This window comes from Sinocyclocheilus rhinocerous, unplaced genomic scaffold, assembly GCF_001515625.1.
Source record: "Sinocyclocheilus rhinocerous isolate Xijiao unplaced genomic scaffold, SAMN03320098_v1.1 scaffold919, whole genome shotgun sequence".
Classification (NCBI taxonomy): Eukaryota; Metazoa; Chordata; class Actinopteri; order Cypriniformes; family Cyprinidae; genus Sinocyclocheilus; species Sinocyclocheilus rhinocerous.
In genome coordinates this window covers 1,332,524-1,348,002 of record NW_015637585.1, presented here as the reverse complement: position 1 = coordinate 1,348,002, position 15,479 = coordinate 1,332,524, and the positions used below count along the sequence as shown (strand labels likewise).

Sequence of the window (15,479 nt, the reverse complement as noted above, 5' to 3'; positions counted from 1 at the left end):
TTCAGCGAGAGCGGGATCAACAAGCCCAGTGCCATCACACAGCGGCGCAGTCAGTCAGTGAGCGCCATAACAGATGAAGTCAAATCTTGCGGGATTCCATAAATAAAATACACAACCCCACTATTCGGACAAATATACATAATGAAAAGATGATACAAAATTTAATACCTTGGAAAATGGCATTTAAGACTTTTTAAGGGCCTTAATTTTCTCTATCAACTTTTAATACTTTTTAAGACCTGCAGTCTTAAAAAGGACACCCTGCAGTTGTTGATTAAAAAGTTAGTCGTTTCTCCATTTGTGAGCTTAGTAAGACAAAAAAAAGTCAACCATGAAAACACACTGAGTTTGTCTTTGTACCTTCTCATTAGTATAGTCAGACACATAGAGAGTGTGTCCATGCTCATCCATTTCCTCAGACCAGCCTCTAGGGGGCGAACCGTACTGGCTGTCTGATTGGCTGCTCAGACAGTTTTCCTCTGAGGACAGAAACTTCACCCAGCCAATCACAAAAAAGCAAGACGAGTAGAAAGAAATATAGAGAGAAACAAAGTAAAAGAGTTAATTCAGAGAGGCAGACAAGGTAAAGAGAGATGAGAAATAAATCACCAGTCAGTCAATCAACCCTTCACCCACCAGATAAGAGAAAATCAATTACCCAGAATGCTTTGCATGCATATAAATATACAGCTTAGGTTGCGAAAGAGTTTAGCTATCCCATCATGCATTTACCAAGACCACAACAGATATTTTGTCCCTGATGAAGCCAATACATGCGTGTGTGTTTGTGCGTGCATGCATCACTGTCTGTTGTGTTGAGTCTAATCAGAGGGTGTTGTGTGTGTACCTCAGTGTCAGTCATGTCTTGTTTCTCCTCTTTCCTGGTGAAGCTGTCCCGTGCCCGTGGGGGTTTCCAGGTCCTCTCCTGCGTGCTGCGGTTGTAGTAGAAGTGTCTGCCTTTCTGATCTTTGTGAGTCTCCCAGTCGCCATTGGTGTGGAGCGGAGAGGAGGACGGCAATGGAGGGGTGGAGGACTGAGAGATCTTCAGCTCCTGTAGGTTTGTGTAGACAGGAGAGCCAGGCCTGCCCTGCCCTGAACCTAAAATCTGCATTACAAGAGAGAGAGACAATCGTTGTTAGAAATGGTTGTTTGATATAGCACAAATAATCAAGCAAAGCTAAAATTGTAAAAAACTTGCGATTAAATACACTTACTAAACAAATTTAATGCAATGCAACAACAAAGGAGTTTTGTGGGCAGAGGAATAGTTTACAGAATTTTTACCAGATCTGGAATAAGGAGCAAATTAAACTAGGCACAGAAACACAGAAGGTCCAGAAAGTCTTAAGGGTTTAATTGGAGTGCCTAGCAACACCGTTTAAAAATGAAGGAATATAATCTACATATAATCTACTATATACATATATATATAATGTTTGCATCTGGACACATTTACTCTACTATTCCACCCTCTAGTAGTGCAGTATGACATAACAGAGAACTGAAGATGGATAAAATCAACTTATTCTGCTGCTTACAGGCTCAATTATTGTGACTTTATATGAAAATACAAGCTTAAACATGTTATTGTATAGAAACTGTATTAAAAAAAAACTGTACAGAAAACCGCAAACCATACTGACTTTGAAATACAATTATACCCTAAAATGTATTACATATATCATGTGCACACAGATTTTTCTCCATGTCAAAATGCCTGTTATCCAACCTGCTAAAGTTTCCGTTTTTCCAGATTTTTGACATATTTGCTCGTTTGAGTGAAGACCGAAAATGTGGTTTTATGGCATCTGTGGCAGCTCAACTTTCGATGCATCCCTATTGCTCACAGGAACGGATTAGAATAGTATTTTTTTTTCCATGAGGGCCATTATGATACTAAAACAATAGATAAGAGTCACAGTCAGAGGGAAACAGAGGGGACAGATTAGAGAGAGAATGAGACAGTCATTCATACCTGAAACTTATTTATAGAAGAACCTGCACAACTACATTCCAGATCCTTACAACACACACCTGAACTCACACTTACTTTACCACCAGGTCTCTCAACAAGATCTCAACAAAACAGAGAGAGCTAAAGAGAGATGGAGGAAGTGAACGACTATGTCCAAACAGTGAACTCTACGGCTTGTCATTCAATCAAACCTGTTACACAACAGCCCCATGGGTAATTTAATTATGACTAAGCACATTAATATAAGTGTGTGTGAGAGAGAAAGCTCTCTTGATATTTTTGCAAAGCTGTTGTTTTTTTTTTAAATATAAATTATAATGCAAGTGAAGCGAACCAGTCCAGTCCTAGCTTCCAAAGCCAAAGAATCCCAGCATGCATCACTGCACCATCTGAAACAAGGTAATGAGCTCACATAAATATGTGCATGGTGAATCTGGATGGCACTTAACAGTTTAAGCCACAGAGGATAATGTCATCAGATTAGAGATTTGGGCTAAAGCGCACAAACACAAGCTAATGGTGTGGTGTGATCAAACTCAGACTTTTAAGGTCAAAAGGGTTTCTGCAGGATTTTTAAGCTCAAATTTAAGACCTTTTTAAGACCTTTTTAAGACCTGCACAAATAAAATTAATACTATATGAGCGGGGTAGGGCAATGTCTACAGTACCATATTAAACTGTAAAATTACTGTAAAAAGAATAATTTACAGTTCAGATACAAGTTTTCACAAAAACAAACATTTTATAAAATGATAAACTTTACATTTCAGCCTTTAAACCATTTTTAGAGTCAAAAGTATTAATTATTATATTAATTATTAACAATTATTAACAATAATTATATCAATTAAATAACATAAATTAGGGGTTTGCGATATTGTCAAAAAATGATATCTCGATAATTTTCTGGGATCTTATCGATAACGCTATAGAGTGTGTTATTGTGCTGATATCTTATATCTAATTGTGCTGACAGCTGACTCTTGAATTTTTTTATATTCTTCATATTCTGTGTGGTCAGTTCACAGCAGTGACAGAAATGAATCATTTCCAACCAGTTTTATGGGCATTTTTACCTTTAAGCAATTTTTTCTAAAAGTGTGCACCATCTTTTGAGTCAAATTCTTGCATTTGGGCTGTTACCAAGCAAATGAAATCAGTATCAACAAAATTGATCTTTTTTGAAGTGTCATTTAGATGCATTTACACACTGTTTAATGCAGCTCTAAGGGACATTAAATACTTTAACCTGCAGTTACAAATGCATAAATAATGTTTTGATATTTTAAACATAAAACATTGAAAACTGATGTTTGAAATTATTTAAAAAATGAAAATGTGAAATTAAAACCGCCAGTAGGTGGCAGCAAGTCACTGTTAAGGGAGTCATTGCGATTGAACCGAATCTATTCATGGTTGAATCAAACGGTTGATTCATTCAGGAACGAAACACTGTCGTGTTGCTCAGAGACGCAAAACAGTGCTGTGGCTGTGTTTGGAATGATTTTTGTTGGAGAAATATGGAAATATGGTGTCTAAAATTTAAGTCTCTTAATATTAACTTCTTGTTTATTGAACTGTTGTATAAAATTAATATTACATTTGTAATCATGCTGACTTTTGAAGAAAAAACGGCATTCTTTGTATGATATTAACTATATGAAATTATATAAATACATAAATTTTTTGCCCCATATCTTGAATTATGTGATAATTCTAAATGCATTTTAATAGACTGATTTAATGCAGTGAAAGAACGCACTATAAATGCTTACGCGCACTAGTCTAACCTGCTAGACTTCATCACGTAATGTATGCGCGCATTCTGTAGGTGTTTTGTTTGCTTTTCGCAATATACTCGATTAGGGCTGCACGATATATCGAAATTAACAAAATATCGCAATATGCATATCGCAAGCCAGCCGCATCTCACACAGCGTATCTTCAGTTCTGCCGCACACGTGCAAAGCGCGCGCGCACACAGAGAGACACGTTTCAGACGGCACGTGAACACCAAGTTGATTCGTCTTTCGCATCTCGTCATGTTTGAACAGACACATACACACAGAATTATGTCAATAGTACCCGTCTTGACAATCATTCTCGTAAACGCAGTCGGTTATGTTTTAAATTAATGTAAACAGCTGAGAAAGAAATCGGATGTGTATCATTATACTGGATCCGTGCAGTCGGATTTAAAGGGACAGCAGCCTATAAATACGTGCTGCTGAATATGTCACTAATATTAATCAAACAAACAAAACAGCTATAACAAAGAATAACCTCAATTGGCATTTTTAACAAGGTATCGCATATCGCATTTTTCTTCAATATCGCACAGCCCTATACTCGATAAAATCAAATTGCATAACCTTAAAACAACAATTACGATATTATATCGCAGACCATATATATCGCACACCCCTATACTGTTTAGATTTTTATAATGCATTGTCTTCTTATCGATCTACCAGTTCACATTTAAAGCTTGCAGGGTAAAAACATGGGTCGATTTTCGCATTGGTCTCAACTCTGAACAAAACAACAGTTTTATTGAAAATGCTCATTCATTCTGACAGCAGGTGGAGCGTTTGGTAGAAATATAACCGTTTTCCCGGTAACGGCAGAACACAAAGCAGCGCAGCACCGGACTTTGAACGTGCAGCGCTCGTGTTTAGTCAATGAAATCATAGCCTTTTGAAGTTTAATCGTCACATTCAGCCATATCGCAATTCTGGTCTTTCTGTCCCCAAATTTAAGACCTCTTGAAATCATAATTAAGACTTTCTTGTACAATGCAAAAAGTAAATTTATGACTTTTCACTTTGTTCAACGAGAGAGGAAAAAACATGGAGAACCTATACCCGATATCCCAAAAATAATCATGTGATCACAAAGATAATGTAATGACTTCATATACAAGACTTCATCAACAACTGTACTGAAAATTAAAGTAATGGCAGTCTGTGTCAAAGATAAAGAGTCTTCATAGTTAATCATAGTTAACAATCATAAGCACTAGTTTCAGGCTGCTGGGGCCAACAGGCTCATAGCAGTGATGACGTGTTGGCCAAGACGACACCACAAAATCCATATTTCAATTATCTTTGGCTCTTTAATTAATACTAGTGTGCACTGAATAGTTTATCAAAATATGATACAACTTTCATTAAGGATAATCACAGGATAAGAGCTAATATAAGAAGTAACATTTCCATAACTAATGAAAAACATTCAAGTAATAGTGAATGCTAACAATGTCACACAACTAAGAACTAATGGTAATACTGCTAGTAGCTAATCTCTCACTAAAACCAGACCCAACCAATTACGCCGTCTCACATATGCTGTGGGTGGGATTATGTAATGGCTTGGAGAAAGAGAAAACATTTTAAAAAGGACACCATGGAAAAGAAAAATATTTGAAACAAAACCACTGAATGTGTTTGAGTCAAAATAAGTGATGGTACAGCCTGGGGCAAAGAAAACAAAAATCGTCCAACTAGCTTCCACAATGGAAACTCGCCAATAAAGCATTTTACATACACTGAATAACGATCAGTAGACAAAACAAATATGTATAACAATGACAACAATAGAAACCCAAACAAAACAAGCAATATATAAACATATGAACACAAACACAAAGAATAGCACATCAAGAGAGAACCAAATTTTTGTTTAAACTAAAGAAATAGTTCATCCAAACATAAAATGGATAGTATTGCGTCCATAATATTGCTTTCTCCAGTGAAAAAGTCTTATCTGAATCAGGAGAGAAATAATGCACAGATCAAGCTTCTGACTTCATAAGATGTTAGTTAATTGATGAACTGGAGTCGTGTGGATCATTGTGATGTATTTATCAGCTGTTTGAACTCATTCTGATGGCACCAATTCACTACAGAGGATTCATTGTTGAGCAAGTGAAGTAATCTAAATTTGTCCAAATCTGTTAAGAATCAAACAAATCTACATCTTAAATGGCCTGAGTGTGAATACATTTTCAGCAAAATTTCATTTTCAGGAGAACTATGTCTTTAATTAACAAAACTGACCTGATAATTCAAAACAAAATTAGATATTAGAAGGGAAAGCATCAAGAAACCAGCTTGGTGTTGAGAGATGTGTAGATAGCGCCAGCAGGTGGCGCAGTGCTGACCCTGAATATGTGTAGATCCTCAAGATTGAGAGCTGGGGACTAGGCCTTCAGATGACATATCAAACATGACTCCTCGCATGCCAATCAATGGGCCTTACATTACTTGAAGATTTGATTATGCCTTCCTAAAATTTGCCCATCACTTATTGGCTGATATCCCCACCCCTGTTCAAAAGCTGATCTGTGCTTTTGTCTGACTCACTGAGGTTTCATCAATGTGAAGGTGTAGTCAGTCACCATTGTGAAGCACTTATGATGCATGAATGTATACTTTATTTGATCATTTACTGAAGAAAAAAATTGACCTGCAGGTTTGATTTTACATGCAACAGCAAAGACACCACATGTATTATCTTATCTTTGTTACTTTACACATGACAAATTCTGGTATAAAAGCATTTCTTAGTTTTAGAAGCTTTAAGTGAACATTTTATGATTTATTTATAATTGGAGCCAAAAGAAGACGTTTTCACAGCACTAAATTATGTGTATGTGAGCGAGTAGAAGACTGCTGGAATGAGGAAGCGTATGTGAAGTCGCAGCATGTCAGAACAGAATCCCTGGAAAGCAGAAGAGAGCAAAGCTAACTCTGTTTCTCCCTCTCGTTACCTCTAACTACCTCTCGTAGCCCCCACTTCTTTCTCTACCTCTATATAAAAGAAAAACTCCTTCCATTTCTTTTTTTATAACCTCTATAACTCCCTCTCTTAGCCTTTCTAACCCTATTCTAACTCTTACTACTATTACAAATATGTGCATATTTGTACTGCTAAAGCTGAAGAAACAAAAGGGAAATTAAAGAGGTCATATGACGTTGCTAAAAATAACATTATTTTGTGTATTTGGTGTAATGCAATGTTTATGCGGTTTAAGATTAAAAAAAACATTATTTTCCACATAAATGTACATTATTGTTGCTCCTCTATGCCCTGACCTTTCTGAAACGCGTTGATTTTTACAAAGCTCATCGTTCTGAAAAGCGAGGTGTACGCTGATTGGCCAGCTATCCAGTGCGTTGTGATTGGCTGAATGCCTCAAGCGTGTGACGGAAATGTTGCGCCCCTCACCATACTGTGATGCCGTCTCCCGGCACGACGAGAAAAAAACACAAGTAAAACCCACTATAAACGAGGCATTTGTTGTATCCAGTGGGGACATAATTACTGATTATAATGACTTATACTGTCTTTTTACGCGTTGCGTTGCATATCGTGCTGCGTAAACATAAAACCATGTCTGCATTTGTGATCGGAGAAATGACAAACAACAAGCGCTACTCTACACTGCTCAATACTCGCGTTTGAATCATCAGTGGCAAATCCTTTAAATATGAAAACGTACTTACAGGCTGTGAGTCAGAAGCACCAGACTGTCCTTGCAAAGTTGGAATTGCCCCACTTTATAGAAACAGACACCGGCATTGTAGGCTACTCTCCCAGGAAACAGTCCTTGTCCTCCATAAAATGCGCTGCACACATCTGAATATTTGGGATGAACTGTTCCGTAACGGTGTTGTAAATACAACTTAACCACTGATTTCTAGTTGTGTCCTCTTTTGGAAGGCCAAACTAAGTAGTTTCGCTTTCACAACGAAACACACAGCGTCTCCACAACATGGCGGCGGCGGCGGCAACAGCGAGAATCAAAGTTACGCCTTCTTTCTTTGCGTGAACATTTGGCCGGCGTTATGCAAATCTTCCCACATCATGACGTAGACGTGGGGATGTGTTAGAACGAGCCGTTTTAGGTAGGCGTGGTTGACTCTTAACTTTTATAAAGCATATCTCTTTGGATTTGAGACTTTAGTCTTTGCAACTTTACAGATCTTCTTTAAGCACAAAGAGTTTGTAACATTCCAAAGAGAAAGGAAAAATTGAAATCGCATTATATGACCCCTTTAAATTAGGAAAAAGAAAAATGCATAATATATAATATACACAGTGATTGACAAAAAAGGGTTAATGGGTGACTTACAAACTGTTAGAAATAAACAAATAAAAGCATGAATCATATTAAAATAAGAGCATTTTGAAATGTAAGACTCATTCTTCCATTATTTCAACTTCACATTGTCACAATTTCCCCCTTATTCCACTCCACGGCACTGTCTCTGACATGAGGAGACCCCACACCTCAATCAGCAGAACACTGTGTGCCAACATTCCCTAAAGACACAGACGTGTGTGTTTCTGTGCCGCTCTCTAATAGGCATGCACCCAAAACACAAAAGAATGAGGAAATCAAAGAAAGAGATGTTCAAAAGAACAAAATGCAATTATAAAGGGAGAGAGAAAAAGAATGAGAGTGAGAGTAAAGATGGAAGAAAAGCATTTGAATAACACCCTAAAAATACATTAAACCAAACTCTAAATCACAGAAATATCTACAGTCAGTCCAGCCTCATAGTGCAAACTAGGCCTGGGCGATAAAACGGTATCGATATTTATTGACGGTACACTTTCTTCGATAACAATATTAAAAAAATGTTCAATACAGTGCACGATATAGGCACGTGCTATGAGTCACGCAGACAGCACACAAAAACACGAACATGAGTGCTGTGCCTGTCTGTGATGAGGAGATTGTGAGTAAAGAATGAATATTTCAAATTTAAAATAAACATTTGCATTTGAATGCAAAAATAGTACAATCCAATGTTAGATGTGCGTCAGGGAGCGTCATCAGTGGAGCACAAGATGCGGTGATGATGCAAGTGACGTAGTTTAATGTTTTGTTAGTCTAGTCCACGAGACGCGCAGTTGCTGCGTTATTCATTCAAAATATTCGAGAAATATAGTAGCTCAATGCGTAGAAGATCTTGATTAGGTTAAAACCGAAACCAAGCCATTCACACAAAATGCATATTCAGCGCATTTTCTAGATGGACAAATACAACTGCTGCACTCGCGTCTCACACCAGAGATGTATAGAAAGCCATGCAAAGTTAAAACAGTTTAAACTTTTAGAAAACACGTCACAAATTTGTGGAGGTTTATTCTTTTTCACTGCGTCTCATATGTTTTTAAAGGCAATCTGTGTGATGGGCGATTTGGCTCTTTGTATTAAGCAGTGCATAAATACGTTTCGTTCATAATTGTTTATGCAATTTACGAAATTATATTTGATTTATATGAGTTAATTTAGACGTAATGCACGTTTTTTATAGACAGTTACTTCCTTGCGTTGACAATTTAATGTGCTGCATTATTTTGCTCATTGATCCATTCTGTGGCCTCGGGATATAAGCCAAAAGTTTAACCTATTTAATCTGCATATAAAACATTAGAAAGTTAAAACCAAAAATATTTGTTGTTTGTCTCAATAAATTGAGTTAATTTAAAAATACAGTGGTTAAATGTAAAACATTTTTCTATTGCTCTTTGTTTTAAAAAAAAAGGTTATAAAAAATGTCAATAATTATCGATACCGAACGATATGAAACATTATATCGTTGATACATTTTTTAGCTATATCGCCCAGCCCTAGTGCAAACCATAATATTCAAAACTCTAATAGTGTCTTGATTTGCTCCTCTTATTATGTCACATAAGGGTCCTTTCTGGGTAACAAATGCAAAGATTTCTTATGATTTTGCTGTATATAAATAAACCCTCTGTGATCATTTATAGACCACACAGACACACACACATCCACTCAGTCACTACTGACCAGCCCTAGAAAGCTCCTCGCCTTATGAGGAGTAATCCTGCATTTGTGTGTGTCCTGTGCCAAGAATGATGGGACAGATTATGCCGTGCAATCCTCCTTATAGTGACCCTTGAAGCTAACCAGTGCTCTAAGAATGAGAAAATGACCTTTGAACCTAAACAGTACTTGAGTATGCAAGATTGTGCTGAATATGAGCATATGTACTGTCGCCTTGGGAGCAGCAAGCTTTGAGGTCAGCTTAAAATCAGAGAGAATGTACTGAAAATATAGCCCAGGGTGCACCACGTGAAAAACCTTTGGGCAAGACGTTCTATAATACTTGATGACGTCATAAAACACACCCTGTTGCCACAAAAACAAGGAGTGCAAAGCGGACATAGACAAACTAAACTCTTATTCTGGCCAATATAACAAGTCAATATAACAATAATAGACCAGCACATAAAGTGCTTGCTCAAGAAATGTTGGAGCAGGTGAACGGCTGCACAGACAACACTCAAGAAAACAACAAAAAAAGCAAGTGGACTTTGTGGTCAAATTTTGTGTTTTCATTCAAATTTAAATACTAACAAAGTCTCTTGCAAGTCAGTTCACTGAACGGCTGCACAGACAACACTCAAGAAAACAACAAAAAAAGCAAGTGGACTTTGTGGTCAAATTTTGTGTTTTCATTCAAAATTAAATACTAACAAAGTCTCTTGCAAGTCAGTTCACTCAGTGGCCATCTTAGAAACACATTTGTGCAGCTATTTTCAGCCATGCAAGTACAGCTCATACTTGCCTCATTCTCTTACTCATTGTTATACCAGTGGTTTATCTCCATTATATACAGTCTCTGGTCTATCATTCAAAAGTTTGGGTCAGTATGATTTTTTCTTAAGAAATAAATAGTTTTATTCAGAAAATATGCATTAAATTGATTTTTTTTTTAAATAACAGTAAAGACATTCACAATCACAATATTATTATTTTTTTACTATTATTATTATTATTATTATATAACATTTTAATATACAATATAATATAAAATATTAAGCAGCACATCTGTTTTAATCATTGAAAAGCACCAAAATCAGCATATTAGAATGATTTCTGAAGGATCATGTGACACTTAAGAATGGAGTAATGATGCTGAATGTAAATTCAGCTTTGCATCATAGGAATAAACTACATTTTTAGTTATTTTAAATGTAATGATATTTCACAATTCTTACTGTTTTACTGTATTTTTGATCAAACAAATGCAGACTTGAGAGCCTAAGAGACCTCTTTCAAAATTATTATTTAAAAAAAAATCTGTTAAAAAACTGATAAAAACCTGTGCACCCTGACTCCTTGAAATTGCATAGAGCCAGCCAATCAAACTGAAGCTTGCGACTTTGACAACTCTCTTGCCATTTTTGTCTGCAATATGCATCAGCTGAGATCAAATCTGTGGCTGAGACTGCAAAAATCCCATTTTAAAGATACAACACCCGTTATCAGAAACTCAGCATGCAAATCAAGCGCTGACTCCACTCATCTGTGTCACAAGGTTTCAGTACACTAAATCAGCCCCGTGCAGGGATGCACAAAGCTTAAGGCATGTTAAACCTTGAGCTCACAGCAGCCTTCTAAAAGCAGAATAGGAATTAGCATTAGAATGCTGTCTATTTGTACACTTTTGTCAGGGGACAATTACATTAAAACAAACTTTCACAACCTGCACAACAAGGTTAAATAAAGCTGTTGCAGCAGTGATAATGATCCATGTTTACAGTGAAGTGTATTAACAGTAGCTACCGTACAGTATTAGCATTATAGTATTATATCAGCTACAGGCCAATAGGCCCATGGAGCAGTTGAACACTGACATTCGGTCGACAGAGCAAACAGATTAAAACAGCTTAAGCGTTTCATCTGCATCAGGGCAGAGGAATCAGAAGTCATACTGTTTTTTACAATCACATCATTACAGTTGTGTAAAAAGCAAAGACAAAAAACACACTAAAGCCAAAGCTTGGTAATGCTGTGTGTTTTAGCTTGCTTGTGTGGAGATGTATGTGCTGAGTGCATGCTTTCCTAAATTGTGTGTGTTCTTGATGCAGTTGTGTGTGCATTTCTCAGGCCAGCTGTCCACTGAACTGTTATGTAGCAAAGCTTATGTAATACAGCAATGCACATCGCCCACATGCACATCCTGGTCACATCAGCATGTCACAGTAGCTCAAGACAATAATACAAGCACATCATGTTCTGGCTCTGCTTATTTCTGTGAAAGCAACTGCTGTTCGTGTGTAAATGTGTATCGAGCGACCTGTGTGAACATTTGTGTTGCACATATAAGCTCAACTGCATTTGCATGGCTAGATATAACAGAGTCCATCATAAACATTAAGTTGTCTATGTGCCAATAATTAGAGGAATAGTTTACCCAAAAATTCTAACTTTCTTTTGTGCAACACAAAAGAAGAGATTGAGGAAATATAATACTTTCACACTGGACTCCATTGACTTTCACTGTATAGACAAAAATACAAATTTTTCAAAATATGTTCCAAATAAGAAATAAAGTCATACAAGTTCTGAAACACACGAGGGCGAGTAAACAATAACAGAATTGTCATGATTGGGTATGTATCCCTTTAAATGTATGTGTAAGGCAGAAAGAAATGAGAATAAAGAGAGAGAGAACTATTTTAAGTATAGCTGTGATAAATGCAGAAATTGTGTGTTTGTGTAAGTGTATTCGTACACTGCCATGCGTGGTGTAAACGCAGGTGTGCGTGTCTCTCTTACCGGTTCCTCTGGGTACATGTTGTCTTCGCAGTGCTGCTTAGTGCAGAATATCCTATAATGGGAGACGCAGCAGCAAGCGACTCTGAACTGGGCTGGATGCAGGATGCTAGAGCCAGTGCAGAGCGCAAATACACACGCACACAAACACAGAGCATCACTCTCCTCACCCCCTCCTATTCAACACAGTCACGTCATGCTGAACATCCCGACCCAAAATCTCTCCCGCTCTCCCTCTGTTCTCAGAGAGATTAAGCAAATCTTCATGTGACATAAAAGACAATCCTTCTGTTCACACGCACAGATTATGGAAGGAGCTACAGACAGAGTTTTCATCTCTTTCTCCCATCAAACTCTCTCTCTCAGGAGAGTGAGATGTATTGGCATGTCCTCCATGTTCCTCCAAGTGACCTTTGGTCGCGCACATTAACAGACACATTTGCACAAACAGAACACGCCTTGCTCAGTTTCAAAGAGTCTTTACCTATGGCATACTGAAGACTACTGAAATGCCATGATGCCAAGACCCTTATTTTGGTTGGAGGATTTCTGATGTTTACAGGCAGTCCATCATGAGGGGATGGGAACAGGTTGGCATTTAGACAGTATTTACAGTGTGACGGAAAATGTGAAATTTGTAAATTGGTAGAGAGATGTTGCTATACCATTAAAACAACAGAAGATATATTTAATCAGCTATCACCATGATTTTTACATTACATTGACAAAGAAACCAGGTAAAAACAGAGGGTGACAAATCCCAAACAAGTCAAGAGGAGTTACATATGCAGCAAATATACACTACCGTTTAAAGGTTTGGGACTGGTAATATTTTTATGTTTTTCGAATAATCTCTTACGTTTACTGAGGTTGCATTTAATGAATGAAAAATACAGTAAAAACAGTCATACTGGGAAATGTTATTATTATTCAAAACAACTGTTTTCTATTTGAATATATTGTAAAAGGAACATTTATTCCTGTGATGCAAAGCTAAATTTTCAGCAGCCATTACTCATCAGTCTTCAGCGTCACATGATCCTTCAGAAATCATTCTAATATGCTGATTTGCTGCTCAAGAAACATTTCATGTTATCAATGCTGAAAACAGTTTTGTTGCTTAATATTTTTGTGAAAAGCTTGATATATATGTTTAGGGATTCTCTGATGAATATAAAATTTAAAGGGGTCGCATGTTACGATTTCAATTTTTCCTTTCTCTTTGGAGTGTTACAAGCTCTTGGTGCATAAAGAAGATCTGTAAAGTTGCAAAGACTAAAGTCTCAAATCCAAAGATATATTCTTTATAAAAGTTAAGAGTCAGCCACGCCATACGACATACCTACGTCACTATCTGGGAAGATTTGCATCAGAACATTTTGTTTTTGCTTCAAATTGGGTTATTAAATCAAATTATGTATATGAAATTATATAACTAAATGATATGAAATGATATAAATTATATGTATATGAATTTATGTATATGAATTAAATAACTGTAATTACAGATTTAGGTTAAATAAAGATGTCAGTCTTTATTTTTCTTCTTTTTAGGAAACAAATCAAAGAAAAAATAAACAAATTCTACTGTTCCTAGTATTCTGTATGTTGCTCAAAAACTAAATATATTGTGTTCAGCTGATGTGTTCAGCTGATGTGTTATTTTAAAATAACACATTTTAGAGCTGTAACGACAATACCGTTAATCAGAGCATACCTCGCTTTTCAGACCAATGAGGTTTGTAAAAATCGACGCGTTTCAGAAAGGCGGGGCATAGAGGAGAAACAATAATGTACAGTATGTGGAAAATAATGTGTTTTATGAACCTTAAACCGCATAAACACATTTCATTACACCAAATACACAAAATAATGTTCTTTTTAGCAGCATCATATGACCCCTTTAAAAGAACATCATTTATTTGAAAGGTCTTTACTGTCAGTTTTTATCAGTTGAACGCATCCTTGTCAATTAAAAGTTTTTTGAACGATAGTGTATCTGTGTGAGTGAGCATTAAAAACAAAGCATTCACGCCATCCTACACATGCCATGATGACACAACAGCAAATATTTGCTGTTTAGCAGAAATGCTGTGATGACACAGCAGAAGGATAAGACAGAAAAACAGTGGGAGGAGATGACGAAAATAAGAGCTTCAAGGAAAGGAGGGAGTGTGACTGTGAGAGAGAAAGTGAGAGAAATAGAGAGAGAGAATGAAAGAGAGCAATGGCTTAAAAAAAACTAATGAGTAACTATGGCAAAATAAGAGTCCAATACGGTGTCGTACAGGAATGTGTTTAAAGAATGAACATGTCTACGTGTTTGTGTGTATCAAACAGATCGTAAGTGTGTCAGCTTTTCTTAAATCTCTTTTCAAATAGCAGAAAATTTGCCAATTAAACTCATCTAAATTTGTATTATTTTTTAGGTCAAAATACATTCTCTACACCCAGTTTATTGCTCATTGACTACCATAAGTATGCCATACATGAGTTTATATCTCCCAAAAAGTGTAAACATTGAGCCTCCCAGGCACCACCAAAACATTTAGAGCGGCCTACTAAGATCCATCAGCCACTTTTTAGATCAAACAATAGCAAGAGTTTGGGGCGTGGCTACTGTAGGGAAAATAAATTCAGATTCGGTTGCAGAAATGCAAGCAAAAATTTGAAGACTTGCCAAAATTCACAAAGACAGACAATGGGTTAAAAAAAGGGTAAACATTGACAGTATTTTTACGAGATGGAGGAATTTGATCAAGTATTCGGCCTTTAATTGAGACACTAAACTTGTGGAGCTTCTTCTCAACAGCTAAGTTAAAGTCAAGTTTTGCCGCAAGTTACCTCTTTACAGTCAAGCCCCAGATAAAATAGTAAGATACTGTGTGATAGGGTGTG

General features: G+C 36.7%; 1 protein-coding gene across 1 annotated transcript in view; it reads right to left on the bottom strand.

Moving 5' to 3' along the window:
• The window catches only part of LOC107749196 (rho GTPase-activating protein 12-like), a 28,841-nt gene that overhangs the window by 9,723 nt on the left and 3,639 nt on the right, over positions 1-15,479 (bottom strand). Inside the window, exons 3-4 of the mRNA XM_016564295.1 lie at positions 848-1,105; positions 361-492 (exon numbers count right to left, since the gene is read on the bottom strand). Of these exons, the coding sequence (XP_016419781.1) occupies positions 361-492; positions 848-1,105 (390 nt within the window). The remainder of the gene's footprint in view (positions 1-360; positions 493-847; positions 1,106-15,479) is intronic.